Source organism: Alosa pseudoharengus, unplaced genomic scaffold (genome assembly GCF_046254945.1).
Source record: "Alosa pseudoharengus isolate Yale_2024_CS ecotype anadromous, Long Island Sound unplaced genomic scaffold, YU_APseudo_1.1 YU_APseudo_1.1_scf_21, whole genome shotgun sequence".
Lineage (NCBI taxonomy): Eukaryota > Metazoa > Chordata > Actinopteri > Clupeiformes > Clupeidae > Alosa > Alosa pseudoharengus.
Window position 1 is genome coordinate 30824276 of NW_027468674.1, and position 19528 is coordinate 30843803.

Genomic DNA, 19528 nt, shown 5'->3' on the forward strand with positions numbered 1-19528 from the left:
CATACACACACACACACACACACACACACACACACACACACACACACACACACACACACACAGAGAAACTGCCAGCACATGCAGAATAATCCGTAACAGTCCAGAGGAACACGTCGAGGTGGATCAGTGACGAACATGTCAAAAAGGCCATGAGAAGGAAGCCTGGTTATTTTTACTGAGTGAACATTTCCCTTGCTGCTCAGTGATGTTCATGAGGGTGCAGGTTACTTAGTGCCTCCAATGTCACACAAAGCAGTAGAACCACTGATTCTGAGTCAGGACAAGAGGAGACAGGAAGAACAGTGTATTCCACTGAGAGTAGAATATTCCTTTTTTGTTTTCTTTTTTTTCCAGAGGCGTATTTGGGCCTTGTTTGGTTAGATAAACCCTTTCCAGTTTTTTTCTTTTCCTGTCTAGAGTAGGTTTGCATTCTTCACCTGTGTAGTTTACAGGTGAATGTATACAAATGTTTATCTGGTTAACACAGCAGAGTACATGGCTGCTCCAGAATTCAAAGCAAGACAGAATCCACCTAGTGTCAAACATGGTACTTTCAAGTCTTCTTGTCCCTTCAAGCTAATACCTTCAAAGGCATGTAGTCAGACTACTACAGAGCATGCCACTCATTAGCAATCACCAGACTGTTTCTCTTTCCCAGGGCAGACTATCAACTTACATCTGGGCTCCGTGAGTGTGGTGTAAATCTCCTTGTGGATTGGCTTCATGCTGGAGGAGCCGGAGGGTCTAAAGTGCCAGGCCATCCTGACAGCGATTCACCTCCAGAACAAAGCACTGGCTCCGGAAATGGACAATGCGAAATCTGTGAGGTAAGCCTACATTTGAATGATGTTACTCAACAAAGCTCTCCTCCTCTGTGCTTGGCGTCCTTTGTTACCGGGCAGGAGCATGTGAGTGGCAGATCAATGGAGAGACGGTGTGATCTCATGTCAGATGCAGCCCCCTTTCACAGAACAGAGGATCTCATCTCCCCTCGTCCCTCACTCTCTCCACCTGCTCACTCTTACTCTGAGACTCATGTCTTGTGATGTTTGCTGAAAATGTTCAGCCGCTATGCAGTCAGCATCACAAACAGAAACCCAAGACTGAGAACAGGGGCTGAGCTCACCAGAGTTTCTCACGCGCATCATGTGAGGTAGTCTGTTCCCTCTCTCAAATACACACAAATAAATACGCACACACTGACATGAGATATTCTTATCTAGGCCGAGTGAATGTTAAACAAGTGGCAGCTAGTCTCAGTCTTCACACTCTTCCACTGTTCTCTCAGTGTTGTCGTTTCCAGAGTGAATGAACCCCCATGAAAAAGCACTCCAAGAGTGGGACCAGGGAAAATGGGCCTTGACCTAAATTCTGTCTGGGAATTGATACCGAGACAGATCATTTGACTTTTCAAAGTTGCCATGTTTTTTTTCTTTCTCTGTATTTTGTGATGACCTTTCTTTTGAAGTCTACAAATCCTCTGAATTTCCTGCATCACAGCCCCACAACTGGCACTATTAATTATGTCCAGAGGTCACTCAGAGGATTACACTGTTACTTATCCAAACCTAACTTTTAGCTTTGGGCTAAGCTTAGTATAATGTTTATTTTAATTGTTCACAGTCAAGTAACACATAATACAAGACAGTGTTTTGAGAAAGGTGATTTGAAATCACAATTTATTTGGAACTTTCTTTTCTCCCCCATTCCCCTAATGACATTTCTTTATTTTCTGTCTCACAAAATATTTACAAAAAGGTCATTCCATTAGTTTAGGTTGTTCTGTCAGTGTTTTCCACAAACAATTCAAAGACTGCTGACCAGTGCTTTTTCTTCAGATACAAAAGTTCATGAAAATGTCTGCTGAATCATCTGCCCCTCGGAGAAGTGCGTTATTTTCCTCCGTGAAGCTCACTTGTGAAACTGCCGAGAAAACTTCCCTCTTCCAACAGGAAGTCTGCAACAGGAAGTCACAACAACATCCTTAGCCCTGCCGAAGTGCGGTGCATCAGCTGTGGGGACCTAATTAAGATCATCTGGACTCAACTCAACTCAAAAGTCAGCTCTGGCCTAGATGGTGGAGCTGGTTTAGAGTTAGTATGTGTGTGTGTGTGTGTGTGTGTGTGTGAGACAGGGGAATCCATCTGGAGCCTCCTGTCCACCCTGCGGTGGGTGGAAAGATGGAGAGGAAACACTTCTCCCTTTGGTCTATTGAAGCTCGAGAGAGAGAGAGAGAGAGAGAGAGAGAGAGAGAAAGAAAGAAAGAAAGAAAGAGAGAGAGAGAGAAGGCTGGGAGAGAGAGAGCTGGGAGAGAAAGAGAGAGAGAGGGGGGGGTGAGGCTACTTGTCTGGCATCACAAGGTTTTTCCTCTCTCCATGCTCCATGTTTTTTTTTTGTATTCTGCTGGGTGGGGTTTTGTGGGAAGCCAGTAAAAGCCAGGAATTTGCAACCCTGCAGCCTCCAGCCACGAATGGAGGAGAGGACCTCCTCAGGCAACAGAAAAATGTGGAGATCTTCACTCAAATATTAAATAATATTAACAATGTTAATAAAATAGTGGAGGGGGAGGGTGGATTTCAGAATGTAAGAAATCAAAGAAAATGATGTCTCCACCAAGTGCCTGTATAAAAAATGCTGACACTGACAAAGATTCTTGTCAGGGAGTCGGGACTAGGCTGAACTGCATTCATCTGGGCTCCTTTAGCCATGGTCCTGCATAGGAAACCACTGCAGACCGCCAGTGGCCAGCTGAGGGGAATATAAAAATGACTGAACTAGCATGATTTCTCTCGACTAGAGTATGCATAACTGGAACAAATGCAGCAAAATGTGTATAAAATAATCTCAAAAGCACTCTGTTAAATCAGGCTCATGCATGGAGTTGCTCTGTCAGTGTTCTTACATGAAACGTGTTTTTTTTTGTTTTGTTATTGCATGTCTGCCGGCTTCTGCAGTAATAAATATAACACCTGAAATTAAAAACCTTCTTGGAACATAGACACAAGATGCATCAGAGTTGACAGTGCTTTCACATGCACTATAGGTGTGAAATACACAGCTCAGTTTTCAACATGATGCTCATTAAAAGAGCAACAAAACAAAGCAAAATCCCACTGTTCCCACAAGCCACCCTAGCAAGCAGACCTGGATGCAGAGAGCCACCAGTTAGTATTTATTTCAGTTCAAGTAGCTGTATTGATTTCTATTCAAATAGTGTTTTTGTTAGCTTGATTTTAGTTTGCAAAACTAGGTGATGCCGAAGATGTTTGCAGACTTAAGTTGGACTCGGTTGACCACAGAGGCATGTTTAAGAGGACAGAGCAAAATCCTCTCTGTGGCCCAGGGTCTGATTAGCGTGGGTTAGCTAGTGACGTAGTGCTTGGTGGAGGCCTGCCCGTAGAGGCTGTAGAAGTCAGGGTGGCGGTGAGTCTGGGAAGCTTCGATCCAATCCCGCACCGGCATGGAGGAGGTGGGGGGCAGGGCCGGGGGATAGTCCTGGGGGCTCACGGCCCATGGGAAGCTTCCGGAGCGCGGGTAAGGTGGGTGGGAGCGGTGGCCGGACACAGAAGGAACCCCTGAGCAGTAGCAGTTGTCCACCGTGCACATGAGGATCTTGCGGCCGCCGTACTGGGGCAGCATGGCCTGCTGGGAGCTGGCACCTCCGCCGCCGCTCGAGTAGTGCGAGGAGGTGAAGACCGAGCCGGGGTGGTGGAGCGGCTGCGAGCCTCCGCCTGGACCCACGGAGCCGCCTCCGCTGGCTCCCCCGACCGAGCCCCTGCTGCCCCCACTCAGCCCGGCCACGTGCTGGGCCGAACCGCAGGCTCCAGCCCCGGGCTGAGAGGAGGGGGCCTCTGGAAGAGGGGAAGGGCCCAGGAAGGACTGCTTGGCAGCCGAGCTGGAAGATGAGGAGGAGGAAGAGGATGGGTCCCGACCACTCCCACTGCCCTCTGGGAAGGCGGAGGAGTGCCTGCGCTTCTCAGCTCCAGAGCTGCTCACGCCACAGACGTACGCTGGCACCGACTGTAGGAAACCAGCAGGAGCAGAGAAGGGGACTGAGGGAAAGAGAGAGATGGGGGGGGGGGGGCAGAGAGAACAAAGTGAGAGACAAACACAAGAGAGTGAGAGAGAAGGGGGGAGAGAGAGAGAGAATGAAAGAGAAAGGGAGAAAATGGATTTATGAAGAAAGATTTCCAAAAAAAAGAAACAGAGGGAGAAATGGTTATGAAAACAGAATGAGAAGAGAATTTACATATTAAAGAGGGCAAAGTATGAATACATCTGCATGTCTTTGCATTGAAGAGTTTGATATTTAGACTACACTGATTAAATGTTTAATCTTGAAACAAAAGCATGACATTGGCTATGTCATTGTGCAAAACACACCATAAATATAATATACATATTTGTATAGCAGTTAATGTTTAGAATTTCTGTCCACAGATGAAAAAAACCCTACTGAGATTCCTGCCTGGAATTACAAGCTGGGTGTCAGAAGAGCTCATTTTGGTCGATTTGATAGGGGTGGGAAACTCTGGAGGCAAGGAGGATGTGTAGGATCTGACCAGATGTCAAAGTCACACTGATCAATTGTTCTAAAAAGCCCCCTAGCAAAGCTCCGAGTGCTTCCCATGGCTGCACACACCATCGAAACAGCTGTTGCCTCTCTCTGTCTCTCTCTCCTCCAGAAAATGCTTGGGCTTGTTTTTTGGCATACCTTCTAGCATTTTCCGAAGGCTCTTCTCCTTCTTGGAGATCTCGGCCAGAAAGAGCTTGGAGCTGAGGCTGCCTACTTTGTGGGGAGGTAGGGCGGTGCCCACACAGGACTGCGATCTGGCAGGCAGAAACAGAAACAGGGTCACCAGTTTGAAACATGCATGTATTGTGAAGAGAATCATCTCTTCAAGTGACTTCAAACATGAAACTATACTATATTTATTTTGTTTACTAATTCAATACTCAAAATGAAGCTTACCTGTCCATTAGAATCTTCACTGATTTTGTGTTCTGAAAGAGACAGAAGGCCATTAAGCAAAGCTTTTTGTTTGTCTATTTCGGCGTCCTGTTTGTTCTTAAATCAGTGAGACAACATGTGCTGTGATTGGCTTTTAGTGAAGATGAGACAACATGTGCTGTGATTCCCTTTTAGCATATTTTGGGAAGCTCTCCGTGTTCTGCTGGGGCACAAATGAGATGCTTGTTCTGTGCCAGCAAAACACGATCAACAAACATGAGACGCAACACAAGACGCTTCAAACAGCAAGTGACACGGGCGTAAACAAATCTGTCCTCAGACAACGCGCCACTGATCCCCCCCTCTTCAATGACAATAGCGCTGGCTGGCTTGGCGCACGTTTGATGTATTGCCTTGTTTAAACTGTAGCGCTATATGAGCGTAATTACCCAGTAGCCCAGCTGTCGGGGCCGAGGTGGCGGATGAATAATCTCCAGCGCAGGCGAGCCGGGGACGCGCGGAGGAGAACAAAGGGAGCCCCGCCTCCTCATTAGGCCTGTTTGCACCTGACTGACGGAGCGCTGGCGTCTGGGGAGCGTCTGATTTACCTCCACCCGCCTCTTGCCCAGAAGCTCCTCCTGGAGGACCTCCAGACAGGGTTCGTATTCCCCTGCCAAAGTGCACGCGCACGCGCACCCTGCTCTGCTCTGCTCTGCTCTCCCCACTGCTGCCGTGCTGCCTGTGTTACTTCAGTGGACTTTTGATCTTACGTCTTTTGACTAATCCTGAGCTGCTGCCAGATTGGTTTGGGGTGAAAATATTCTAGTTTATTCTGAGGGAAGGGGACTGGTTTTATGCCAACAATGTTCTTTCATCTACCTACTAATCCATATTATTACCAAAAGAGAGATTACAGTGACCAATAACCGTACTCATGTAGACAAATTATTGACAGACCAGTGCTTCAAACTGAATTCCCATCATGCAACTCACCATGGGTCTAATATTAACATATTGAGGAGCTAGCATTCTGTCCAAAGGAGAACAAGGACATCATTGTTTGAAGACATAATTTGGAATGGGAAAGAGTAGGGACTGTGTATTTCTAAATGTGTGTGTTTGTGTGCATGTCTGTGTGTGCGCGTGTTTTTATGGCGGCAGACTCGTTCAAAGTTCAGGGAGAGATAGAGGGGTCAGCATATGACCAGAACACAGCCTCATGTTGATGGTCTAACAGCGAGTTCAGACATGCGAAAAGAGAGAGACAGGAAGTGAGGCCTTTCCTGTTTAGCTCTTATTAGAACACATAATAAACTAATTAGGATCTTAGCCTCATTAAGATGGATTAGTTGATTTCATTTTTATTTTTCCAAGCCATTTTATATGGTGTATTTTGATAGCTGTATTTGAGGTACCAGGTAGCCATTTTTTTTCTGTTGCAACAACACATAGATACACCTACTGAATTTTCTTAGCAAACTAAAACTTGGGTTGCACTCTGTGCATGTTAAATGTAGCCTAGAAATCTAGACTCACCCTAGCGGCAGCAAATTACATTTGCTGCCAGGGCTAGTCTAGCAACTCTCCGTTGTCTTGTGAGCTTGAAAAATTAAACTTCTATCAGGCCAATCAAATTCTGTATAGAGTCGTTAGGTGGGCTTAACATAATGATTGATGTCAGAGTTGCAACGGTTTGGCTTGAATTCCCTGCTACTTGAAAACAAACAAAAAATGGATGTTGCTGTTGGCAAACGGTGTGACACGAGTTAAGCTTTTATTAAAGTTGGCAAAAGTTTGAACTAGCCAACTAGCTTCGCTGGTGGGAAACGCATGGGACTCATACGCTGTCCTATTGCGTGCAGAGGGAATTTGAAAGACAACCGATTATCCCGCCCCTCGGACTGAGCACTGTGAACGGTGAGTGCCCAGACCCTACATTTTAATGTGGGTCTGGCTCGTCACAGGCTATGTTAAATGCGCTTTAAAAATAAAACTGACTTGACTTGACTAAAAGGCATCAGCTTTTTTGCCAACTGTTGAGTAAATGAATGGAAAATGTAAATATCACTTCAATAATGGACTCATGAATAACAAAAAAATAAAATGACAGTTACATAAAAATGTCAAAAATCTGAAAGCTTTTTTTTTTCACCTTCATGAAGTTGATGTCCTCGGACTTGTCGAAGAGTGCCTGGGCGGTCTGCAGCAGCTTGTGCGCGTCCTGCTGGCGGTGGCGGAGCTGCAGGCACTGGGCGGCGTTCTCCTGGCAGAAGCGGGCATGAGCCTTGTCCAGCACGGCCACCGTCTTGGCCAAGTCGTCCTCCAGGAGCTGCTGCATCTTCTGATACTGCAGCTGCACCTCCTGCCTCAGACGCTCCACCTTACTCTGTCCAGGGGAGGAGACAGAGGTCAGGGCACACATGAGGGAGGTCAGAAACCACACTAGATCCCTGTCCTACACACTGAAAGAGTTCTCTGATTTTACACGCTAAAATGAATTATTCCTTTTAGAAGCAATTTAGATAACAATCAGCTTTGAAAAGCAACTTCCTGTTTTGAAAAACTCGAATAGTCTAAAAAAGCAAATAGTAAAAAAGTCTCTCTGTACACTGATAAAGGCTTCTTTATAAAGGCTTTTTCTTTAGGATATTTAGTTTTGTTTGTAAATAAATAACTGTAGAGCTGTACAACAGCCTCTCTGTGATTATTGCTGAAACTGTACTTGTCCACAGACTTTTCCTGAAGCACAAAAATCATTTCCCGTCCCTTTAAGGTTGCTAAGCAATAAACTCTCCAACATCTCAAGCAATGGCCTTCTGCCATTCAAAGCCCTTCAATCATTCATTGCGATACCTGCACACAGCCCCTGGTAAGTAGTAAGAGTTCTTTTTGGCTCTTCAAAAATATAACATCAAAGCAGTGCTATATCTGACCTCTACCAGACACTTGTCTGTTTCCAGTTTGTAGAGCTGTTCTTCCATGTCCTGAGAGCGATCATCCAAACGCTCCTGCTGTTTAATCAACATTTGCTAAAGAACAGAGAGGTTGAGAGAAAGAGAGAGGGAAGGAAGGAGAGAGAAATGAAAGAAGAGAGAAAAAAACACAAGGAAAAACAGAAGGTTAGAACAGAAGTGGTACATAGGAAAACCTCCATACCAGCACAGTGAATATGCCCTGGGCAATACCACCGATTTTATTGAGCAACCAGAAGTGTTTTTGCTCCATTTTGTCCTGCACTGGGTCTGGGCTACAGGCTCTATTCATAACTCATGATGTACTGCTGTGGCTTTTCAGATGCTGTCTGCCACACTAAAAGCAACCTGGGAGAAAATACCCACACATTGTTCCAAGTTCCCTCCCCCTTCTGTGCCCCACAGCACACACACACACACAGAGCCACACACACACACACACACATGCACTGCTGTGAGCCCAGCAAAAGCCTGGTGACTCGGAGAGGATTTTCCCTCTGCCTCTCAGACAGAACAAAGAGCAAAGTCAGTCAGCAAACAGCTCGACGGGTCTGACAGAAGCCTGACAAGGAGCCGCCGAGCGCAAACCAAATGAAAATGACTTTTAATTAAACAAATGTTTCATGTGAGAGCCAGCCACAATAGCAGAGGGGGTTAGTGCCTGCTGGTGGGGGTTATATATGGGGGAGGGGGGGGGGGGGGAGGGAAGAGGCTGCCATGGTAACAAAGCTCCATTTATTTTGCATTTTTTGCATTTTTACAGCAGAGACAATGAGGGAAGACAGAGAAAGATGGATGGCAGCAAAGCAGAGTGAGAGAAAGGGAATGAACACAGTGAACACAGAGAAAGAGAGGGGAGGGGGGGAACACAGGTAGCATGGAGCTACAACTGTGTGCCTATATCTGTGCATGTCTGTGTGTGTGTGTGTGGGATGGGTTCTGTGGCGTGGCACAACTAAAGTCCTGCCCTTAATCTGAGGAGTGATAATGAGCTGAACCACCTGGGCACCACTAAGGACTCTCCGCCGAACTGGTCTAACTGCATTTCCACATGTCCTTTCAGTCTCGTGTAGAACTGAGATAATTACTATGTTCATGTCCAAGACACTAGGTACACATACACAAAAACCACCACACACACACACCCAGATACACACACAAACGCACGCACAGAGGGAGAGAGTGTGCACGAGAGAGATGTTGTTGACAAGACTCTTAAAAAGGTTTCATCCATCCCTGTGATGGGGAGCAGGATGCTGGCTTGTTCGTTCAGGGGAGATGCGCGTGGATCGATTCGGCTGCTGAGAGCTGAGCTTGATGAACATGCCCATTAGGGCCAGCAGCCCGGTCAGCTGAGCAGACGGAGCGCTAGCCTGCCTGCCTGACGGTCAGTCTGCCTGCCTGCCTGCCTGCCTGTCTGTCTGTCTGCATCCCCCTCCAGGGCTCCATTGGCTACAGGGATACAGATGTGATGTGTGCATCTCCTGATGTACTGTATGTATCTCCATGCTCTGCCCTGGAGACAGGCTTTTAGGATGCATACTGTGTATGAGTGTGATACAACTTGGTTTGGGTAAATGTATATGACTGTATGGAGGGGAAAGGGAACAGGAGGTAAGAGGTGAGCAGAGAGAGAGAGAGAGAGAGAGAGAGAGAGAGAGAGAGAGAGAGAGAGAGAGAGAGAGAGAGAGAGAGAGAGATGGCATGAAGGGGAGAGCACTGCACAACTTCAACATGACAGGCGAACAAACAAGGAGGATCTCTCCAAAAGCCGTCTCATTTCAGCCTCGGACAAATATTTAAAAAAGACACACAGCGGACGCGCAGACCAGTCTGCTCCAACAGTCCTGCTCCAAAAGTCAACGGTCAAGCATCAAGCGTCCGCTCGCTCGAGAGCATTAGGTTGCATAAGTGAATCATCACTTCCTGTTCAATCTTTGGCATAGAGCACAGGAAGTGAGCCAACTGTGTGTGGTCTCCCAGTGTAGGTGAAGCTGGACTTCACAGCATATCATCTGTCCACTGCATCCCTCATTATTACATGGTGAGCCGAGCGCACGGCTCTAGCTCTCAGAGTATAACATGAATTATTAATATTGTGGTATTTAAAATATATATATATGCTTACAACTGAGTGGTGCCTGTATGACTGAACATTGAATTAATGTCGGATTTAGTACGACAGGAAGATAACCTAAAGTGAGAAGGTAGCATGTAACATAGTAAAGAGTAAAAGGAAAACATAGCATATACTCGCATAAACAGTCTTGAATTGTTGGTCATTTTAAACAAGAATGTAAAAGGCCAGCAGTTTCTACAAATACTAACCAGTATGGCGGAAAAAAACAATAATGCTTCTTGTATACCCAGGTTGCTTTTAGCTCTACATGATACGTCAAGAACACAGTGATGTGGTGTTTAGTAAGTGTCTGGCCTAAACATTTGCTACATGAAGCCTGGACAGAGATGCAATGTGCTTGTGATGTGGGAAACCAGAGAGAAATGACAGCGGAAAAAAATGCCACCGGTCATGCCACCACACTGCCCTGAGCGCCATGCCACGGGGTAGCCACTCTCTGCGGCTCTCTGCTGCTCTAATCCCGCTGGAGTCCATTCAGACTAAGCCGTCTGGGATTTCTGATGACCATCAGTGTCTGACAGCAGAATCTGCTTATCCAGAGAGCTGCCAGGACTAGCATTTGTGTTCAGGCCACTCGCCTGACTTCCAGCGTGAATTCTGCCATGTTGATTTGTACTTTAAACAGTTTGTTCCACACCTCCCACTAGACACAATACAGCTGAAACCCATGGTGCCATGGCTGACAACATAAGGCCAGAAACCTAATGTTGGTATTAGACAACTGGACAATGTGGACATTGTATATTTTATGGCAAAATAATACATTATAAGTCTATTTTGTGACGCAATGGCCCGTATTATCCACAATACAAGGGCTGCTCAAGTTAGTAAAGGTTAGGGTATAATGCTCTCCTCTGATACTGTACAGTATACTCTTGTGCTTGAGCTTGATTAGTCATGTCTGCCCACTCTATTTGCTTACAGTGCCATTAACTCTAGATATTACCAGTGTGTTCCCAGTGAATTATTGATTATGTGTCTGTGTCTGCATGTTTCTTAAAAATGGTAAGGACACTTGAACCCACAGTATCTCCACTGGATAATATCTGTCTATAATTACATTTTCATCTGTGCAGAACAAACGTGTGGCCCACATAATTGGAACATAACCCAAGTGTTAGCCAAATATATGTGTCCGTAAAGGTCAGGGAGAGGGGAAAACTATTGATTCAATGTGTCATAATTCTTTGGCAAATGATACCAATTCATATCACATGACAAAAATACAGATCTTTAAATTATTTAAATGTTAACATTGCAAATTAGCACTGACCCTAACTTGGTCTGACCCAAAGGTCCAGCCCTTGTATTCTCTTAAATCAGGTGGCCAGGATGCTTAGTAATGCCAAAGACAAATTCCCATTCCCGGAACAGCAGAAGCATGGGACTTCACTGACTGCACAATTACTCAGAGGTGAGGAAACACAATATTGTCATAGCTTAGACACACACATACAGTCACTCACTCAATCACACATGCACACGTGCGCACGCGCACGCGCACACACACACACCTCCTCTCCTCTTAGATGAATCTGGAATCATCCGAATTAGTGAGTGTGCGAGAGAGAGAGAGAAGGGGATTGAATGATGTAGACAAATGAGGCAGAAACCGGCAGACAGAGAGATAAACAGACTGAAAGACAGAGAGGGAGAGGCAGAAAAAGAGATAGAGAGATAGAGAGAGAGAAAGACTGAAGCAGAGAGAGAGATAGTGAGGGAGGGAGGGGATGTCTTTGAAGCACCAGGATCTAAGGCTATGACCTAATTGTAGTGACTGATGCACTCCGGCTGCTGGCAGAGGCCTGCAGGCAGGAACCTAATACCTCTTGGCAGGGGTGGGGGTTCACTGCGCCTGGCCCCTGCTCCTCACTCCGGGCCTGGGGTCCTGGGCTCGGGCATTTGGGGGTGGGGGTGGGGGTGCCTGGATGGCCACAATCCCTGACATCTTTACCCATCGCTCTCTGCCACAACTGAGCCGAGCTGGCCCGGGGTGTGAGCAGGGGTCTGCCCGCGGCCTGCTGTGGGCCTGCCCTCGGACTCCCCCAGCACAGCCCGCAGCAGATGCACTTAGCGCACCATGCCATCCATCACCCACCTCTCCCGCTCATTACAGCTTTACTACAACAACAGTGCCAGCGCTATTACTGCAACACGCCGATGCGCACCGTTTTACAGTCAGCTTCCATTATAGTCATGTAGAATTGTTTTGTTGTCAATGTACAAGCCTAACGCCATATGAAGGTTGTCTCCAAACTAATGGGATATTGAAAGGGTGGACCATAAAACAGAAAAAAAAGTGAGAAGAGCAGTGAACACAAGCGAACAGTGCGCTAGTGTGCTAGTGATTGAAAATTCAGAGAGCACACACACACACACACATGCACACACTCACACACACACACACAGACACACACACACCTCCCCTCCTCTTCAGAGCCCTGTGAATACAGAATCATCCGATTTAGTGTGGTTGAAAGAGTGAGCAGGAGAAAGAGAGGAGGATTGAGGGCCATGGAGAAACCAGGCAGAAACAGGATCACAGTGGCAGAAAGCACATCCCATGAGCACGCTGACTAAATGCAGCCTTCACCCAAAGCCAAAGGAAATAAAAAGATGCCTATGGTCCCATGAGGCAGCACGATTCCTCTCCCCTCCATCTGTGCCACAAAGAGAAGGAGCAACCTCACTTTATTTCCCGGCAGAACCCCAGCCCCCCTCCTCCACCACACTGCCATGCTAGGATGCACCTGTGTAGGGCAGATAAGGCTATGTGGAGAACTGGTATGTTCACAGGTCTGTCCAACTGTTTATCACTTCAGTGCAAGTCCACAGGAGGGGAGGGCATTTCTGGCATTGTTGACAATGGGAAATATATCAAACACACAGCAAGCAAGCAAGAAAGAAAACAAGGCACAAGGACAGGGGAAACCAGTTTGAAACGAGCGTTAGAACCAACATGGAAAAATACCAGACTGGCCTTTGGCATCTGGAAATTTGACATCACATGGTGGGTTCAGGGTTGAGAGAATCTGCTCCCTCAAGGCATTCACCAGCCTTATATATATCCAATAGGTCTGCTAGTCTGGTTTGGGGGCATGACGCTGACTGACATTGAAAAATGACATTCTTTCCCAGAAGGCATTAATGTGCATTTAGATATGTGCCATGATGCTAGTTTAACCTAGATTCTTCCATTAACATGTTCATCTTCAAAAGAGGTCTATTGTTTGTAGCCTACCTTTTTTCCTCGGGATCAAAAGAGTATACTATACCTCTTAAAGGATTTGCAAGAATAGCCATTTTCATAACCATAAACATGAATGTCATGGCCCATGCGTTATAGAGACTGAACGAATACATACTTTGAAATCTGATTGTATGTCTGCATATTATGTGGTAACTTACCCTGATGTCATGTCGTCTCACGTCAATATCACACATGGCGTGGCCGTGATTGGCAGCACACCTGGAGAAACAGCAGTACTGGCAGACGGCCACCTGCTCCGTTTCGCAGTGATACAGCCTGTATTCGTCGTGTTGGGGGCAAGTCCACGCCTTCACATCCTCCACCTCGACCAGTAGGTGTCCGGGATTGGAGGACGGCTGCTGCAGATGTGTTTGTACATGCGATTGGCAGCAAGGTGCATTACACCGGAGGCAAACTTTTTGCGCCGGCATCGGAGGTCCTCGCCGACAGAAGATGCAGTGGAGAACAGTAGGTGCTTTCTCCACGTTGAGAGCATTGAATTTTTCAACAATATTTGACAGTTTGTGGTTCTTCTCCAAACTCGGCTTCTGACTGTAGGCATGGTTGCACTCCGGACATCGCACCACACTTGTATCTTTGGACCAAGCCTCATTTATGCATCCCCTACAAAAGTTGTGTTTGCACGGTAGCTGGATTGGCTCAGAGAACACGTGCAAACATATAGGACAGATGAGCTCCTCCTCAAAAGAGTTTTTCCAGTTTTCCGCCATAGTCATCATTTGGCCTCGTTCCTTTTATAAGCTCAAATTACTCAACCAGTCTCAGTGGTTTAATATGGCATTGTGATATGCACTCCCTTTACTGGCTCGAAGTACGCTCGCAAAAACCGGACTAACTCTGCAAGGATTGAAGGATGACTATCAGTCATGTCGTTGCATTAATCCGTCGTATATGACTTAATGTTAGCAGTTGTAGCAATGAATTAATGTGACTGGCGCTACCTTTATGACACCTTTGTTTCACCTGTAAGTTAGGCCAATAATGTTTTGCTAAAACAACAGCTCAGGCGAGTCAAAACCAGAGCTGAATTAGGGTCGAGCTTCAGTGATCCAGATTTAACGTACTCTGTTTTGACCAAAACATACGAAAAGGCCGAAGGGCAGCCGAAATGACGCAAAGCAACTGCCACTACTGGCAATGCGTAAAAGTCAATTGTACGACTGAAGCTTCAATGCCAAGGCACAACGTAAAAAGTCTCTCTAACGCTTAATGCCAATGTTAAATTGTGAGACTTATGTGGGATAAACAAGCTCTTCCTTCTCTTCTCTGCTTCCTGTAATAATATAGGCAATTAAAATGACTAGCCTATACCTCCACTAAACCAAGGTGTACTAACCAATCACTGCATTTAATCTAACGTTTACTATCTTTATCTGTGCTGTAAGCTTAAACATGGCACATCAACAGTTCTAAGTGTACACGGCAACTAAGCCCACTTTGCCAAGCATGCCATGTGTGCGTAAAGCGAATCTGGGTAGACTTGAGACGGAAACGTCACAAATATATGGTGACGGAAATGTCATAAAATGTTTTCACATCCGACAAACAGGCGACTCATCGAAAACGAGGCAGGATTTTATTCTGTAAAGCCAATGCTATAAGTGATATTACATGCAGCCAAGGCTGCCTTTTGCTTTACATTTGCCCCAACACTTTGTGGAAACAACATCAGAGAATAAAGGAAACCGTTTTACTGGTTTAAATGTCAAGTCCAGAAACACAATAGTCAAAGGACATGCGCTAACTAATAATAGATTAAAATGAGTATTGGTCACCAGTCTATTGTTACATATACTATAAAACGTGAAATAGCCATTGGTCTTTTGTTACATAATAATAACATACTCACTATGTGTATTACTAGAAATAAGGGAAAGTAGCCTGCTTCGTAGCGCACAAGTTATGCATAGCTATGTAGGCAGTGTGCCATCACTACATTTTTAGTCAATCTGCCATTAACCTTACAGCGTACCTCAAGGTAGCCTGGGCTATTAGGCAAATTTGCCAACACTCGCGCAGCATATAGGATATGAAAATTATTCCTGGTGATAATAGCAGATGATAATAGCTTATGCTCATTTCATCACGGGCCACATAAAAATACAAACTAACAGTCCCTTATCCAACATATCCATCTATCCTTGGCGCACTAAGCTACTCTGTATTACAACATAATGTCGCCATGACTACTAAAGGCTAACTTTAACCTGTCCGACTATGACATTATAAACTTATAAAAATGTAGGGTTCATAAACCTTTTTTAGTCTTAAAGGGGACGGCGCCGTTTGGTCCTCGTTATCGGTTTCTTTCATCAGCCATCTTGTGTTCCTTTTAAAAAGAAAAAAGACGTTCATCAATCGTTTTCGTCTCTTTCCTTATCTGTTTACGCGAAATCAAAAGCAAATTCAGTCACGTCTCGTCGGATCCGCGGACCTTAGCCGACGTTAGAGATGGTGGTATTCCAGAGCTTCTGCTTCTCCTGTAGGCCTATTATGCGCGAATCGGCGTTCGTATCCGTTCAGTGCGTCTGGCTGTTATTATTTACGATTTCCCCCTTTCTTACAGCCTTTGATGAAGGAGGAATCATAGGGAGGAATGCAAGCATTGGACTGCGAGTTCAGATACAGCTGGCGTTACTCCCTCCCTAAAGCGAAGCACCATGGTGGTCACGTGACATGCCAAAGAATTGATACATTTTAACTGGAGGACTTGAGGAAGGAAAGGGCGGAGTTTAAAAAATTAAAAGGGCAGTAGCATGTGCGCTTCAATTTGCTATAGGCCACTGTTACAGTCCTGAGCATATTAACTTATATCATTTTATATGAGTGTATAGCCTGTGACTCGATTAGAGATTAAATCATGACTTGATTAGAGATTAAATCATGCAAGTTGCTATTTGCTTTAACCAACAATGCATGCAATTGATAGCCTAATATGTCTTTTGGGTAGGCCTAGGTTTAGAAAACCGCAGTTTGTAGTTGATGAACTAAGCATCTCATTTTTCAGTAATGTCTGACATTACCGAAGTGCGTAAAGAGACATAGGATCTAGCCTACCAACTAGCAAGCTAAACACATGTACATGCCATTTATTAGAAGCAGCATGTAGATTCTTGAATTTCCCCTGGATGATCAATAAAGTATCTATCTATCTATCTATCTATCTATCAATAAAGTATCTATCTATCTATATTTTCACTTAAAGGTCTTGGCCATGATGTTAAGTTTTGCCCATTTTTTTCTTTAGTTAGACTTATCACTTTGCCCATTACTCAAATTGGAGCCCTATATCTTTTCAAAACCTTTTTAATGGTGCTATTGTTATGTTGACACCTGCACCAAAAGAAATTCCTTAGGTACTCTCCCAGTACTTGTCGAATTAAAGATTCTGATTCCTAAGGATATAAGTACATAATGTCCCCTCATCATCAGACACTAGGTCAATTCATCCCTCTTTCATTATGTACTGTACATATTACATTATTCTATGTGGTTTCTAGTGTTGCATCAGTAGCCTAAATCAGTTATTGCTTATATTCTTATACTCTTGTTTACACACAAACACACACACAATCAGATGAAAATAGACATTTAATGTTGTAGCACCACACCATACCAATACTACTTACTTTATTATACAGTCTATACAAACTACATGTACAAAATAAACATGAGAAAATTGTGTAAAACTGTGGTGAAACAGGTTTTGTTCTTCCTAGGAACTATGTGGCTTGAATGGTATGGAATTCTAACTAACCACACACATTTACAGTTGGCCTTATGTGCTGGCATTTCAGAGAAAAACCCACACAAATGGGCAGGTTTATTCACAGATAACCTACGGTGATGTCCATGTCAGTAAATGTTTTCATGCTAATTTGCTAAACTTTGGCCACAATATCTGGACTTGTTTTCCTATAACAATGCATAGATTTGTTCATACTGTATTATGTTGACTCTATGGCTACAGCCTTGATTTGAGGAGTATTAGTGTCCAGTGTTGGTATTGAATGACAGAACTTTATTTTCACGAGTGTCACCAGTAGAGGGCTCACATGGTCTATTTCATGACCATGCTGATTTTTGTGTGTGAATCCAAGGTGTTGTTTTCATCTATTTCTGTGATTTGCACTTAAAGGGTATTTGTAGAAAATCAATTGTGAACTATGTATATAAAATGATATTAATATCTTTTTAACTGTCTGATTGCCTTCTGTTTAGAATACATGCAGATATGCATATAAGATTAACAAATGCGCGCGCGTGCGCGCGTGTGTGTGTGTGTGTGTGTGTGTGTGTGTGTGTGTGTGTGTGTGTGTGTGTGTGTGTGTGTGTGTGTGTGTGTGTGTGTGTGTGTGTGTGTGTGTGTGTGTGTGTGTGTGTGTGTGTGTGTGTGTGTGTGCGTGTGTGTGTGTGAACTACTATAGAAATCATAATATAGCATTACTATAGTTATTTTTCGTAAGAGATTACACCCACAGGAACTGCAGTGTCATCCCATTCTAAATTCATATGGACTTGGCCCCCCTTTACAGCTGTGACAGCTTCCACTCTGTTGGGAAAGATTTCCACAAGAGTGCCTTTGGAGGAATGCCTTTAGACCTTTGCCCATTCATTCAGAAGAGTATTTGTGAGGTCAGACATGTTGGACAAGAAGGCCTAGCTCGTCTGTTCTAGCTCATCCCAAAGGTGGTTGATTATGTAGAGATTAGAGAACCATGTTCTCTGCAAGCCAGTCAAGTTCTTCCATATCAAAATCACTTTAACATCTTTATGGATCTTGCTTTGTGCACTGTGCTGGTGGTGGGATAATGGCATAATGGTCTATGTCTAATGGTTTTTCAGGGATTGGGCTTGGGTAAGTGAAGTGGGCTAGCTCCCTTTTAGCTATAGGCTAGCTATATAACTGGTCCTACCTTCAGTGAATTATGCTAAGATAGGCTAATGGTGTCTGACTGAGTTATTGTGCACACAGAGATGATAAGGATATGTACTGTATCATCTTATCTATCTCATCAGCATGACAGTACCCCAGTGCACAAAGCAAGGTCCATAAAGACATTGTTGGACAAGTTTGGTGTGGAAGAAATGGTGTGGAAATTCTTCCCAACAGAGTAAAAGCAGTTACTCCTGCAAAGGTTTGAATCCATCTTAACACCTATGAATTCAAGTTTCATGTAGCCTAGATTGAAGTTCTTGTCAGTGTAATGGCAGGCGTCCCAATGCTTTTGTCTAGTTTATAAAGAAATTAAATAGATATGGACATTTGAGCAAGATGAAAGTATAAATTCAAACAACAAAGGATCATGGTTTGGACCTAATCAAATGTTTGATTTTTGTCTCCACGTGAATGAATAAATAAATACCACTTCAATCTTCACATGATCTATGATGGGGATTATAAAAGGCAACTCTATCAACTCTATCACTGTTTTTTAAGTCTGAGGAAGAGCCACATGGCTCTAAATCTCACAAAATGAAAAAGATTATGAATGGGAGCTATCTGGTGTGCGGATCATCTCTTATCCTCTTGTGATACTGTCATACTGGATCCTATACCCATCCAACTTTGGCCTGGGATGTGCGTGGCCTCACACTTGTACTCAGTTGCATATATTACCATGGTTACCAGGTTTGGATTACTGTAAACTAGAGATTCTCAACCTTTTTGGGGCTAAGGCATACCAAAGGTCAAACCAAAATGCCAAGGCACGCCTACTTACGGTTACTGATGATGAATGTCTCACTATGTGATTTTCTTGTTCTTAGAGCAGGCAGGTGAAAAAGTGGGTAAAGTCCTAACAACCATGCTTATATGTGCTAAACTGTGGCAAGCCAGCCTAGGAGGAGTTGCGAGACGGATCTCAGCTTCACATCATAAAATCAACCTGGGAATGGTACTACTAAAGGCATAAACACATCGGGCTCCTCATATATTTGCCTCCAGTGTGACTCGGCACCTGCCTCTGCTGTAGGCCACAGTAATAGAACAGAACTCCCACTTAAATTATCAATAGGCCGACTTATTGAAATAACCCTGGTCTTTAGCTTAGGCCCTACTTAGTCTACAGTCTGTTTGTTGACTTTGAGTGGTAAAATGTTGGTTTACGTTTATTTATTACATAATAGACCTATAGGCAGTCTAAGTTAAAGGATGATCATATTACTACTAATAATATTAATCATATTATATA

General features: G+C 44.5%; 1 protein-coding gene across 2 annotated transcripts; it reads right to left on the reverse strand.

Annotated features, from left to right (window-relative positions):
* Window positions 1–1648: 1648 nt before the first annotated feature.
* On the reverse strand, window positions 1649–15979 carry trim8b (tripartite motif containing 8b). Of its 2 annotated transcripts, XM_076298601.1 has the most exons (7): window positions 15769–15979; window positions 13472–15663; window positions 7885–7980; window positions 7104–7337; window positions 4973–5004; window positions 4715–4830; window positions 1649–4052 (listed from the first exon to the last, which is right to left on the reverse strand). In XM_076298601.1, exons 2-7 carry the CDS (start codon window positions 14051–14053, stop codon window positions 3361–3363), a joined length of 1752 nt encoding a protein of 583 aa, XP_076154716.1. In that variant the 5' UTR covers window positions 14054–15663; window positions 15769–15979; the 3' UTR covers window positions 1649–3360. The 2 variants fall into 2 exon arrangements, with proteins under 2 accessions (XP_076154716.1, XP_076154715.1); XM_076298600.1 differs by having other exon boundaries at window positions 13472–15979.
* Between the last annotated feature and the right edge of the window lie 3549 nt (window positions 15980–19528).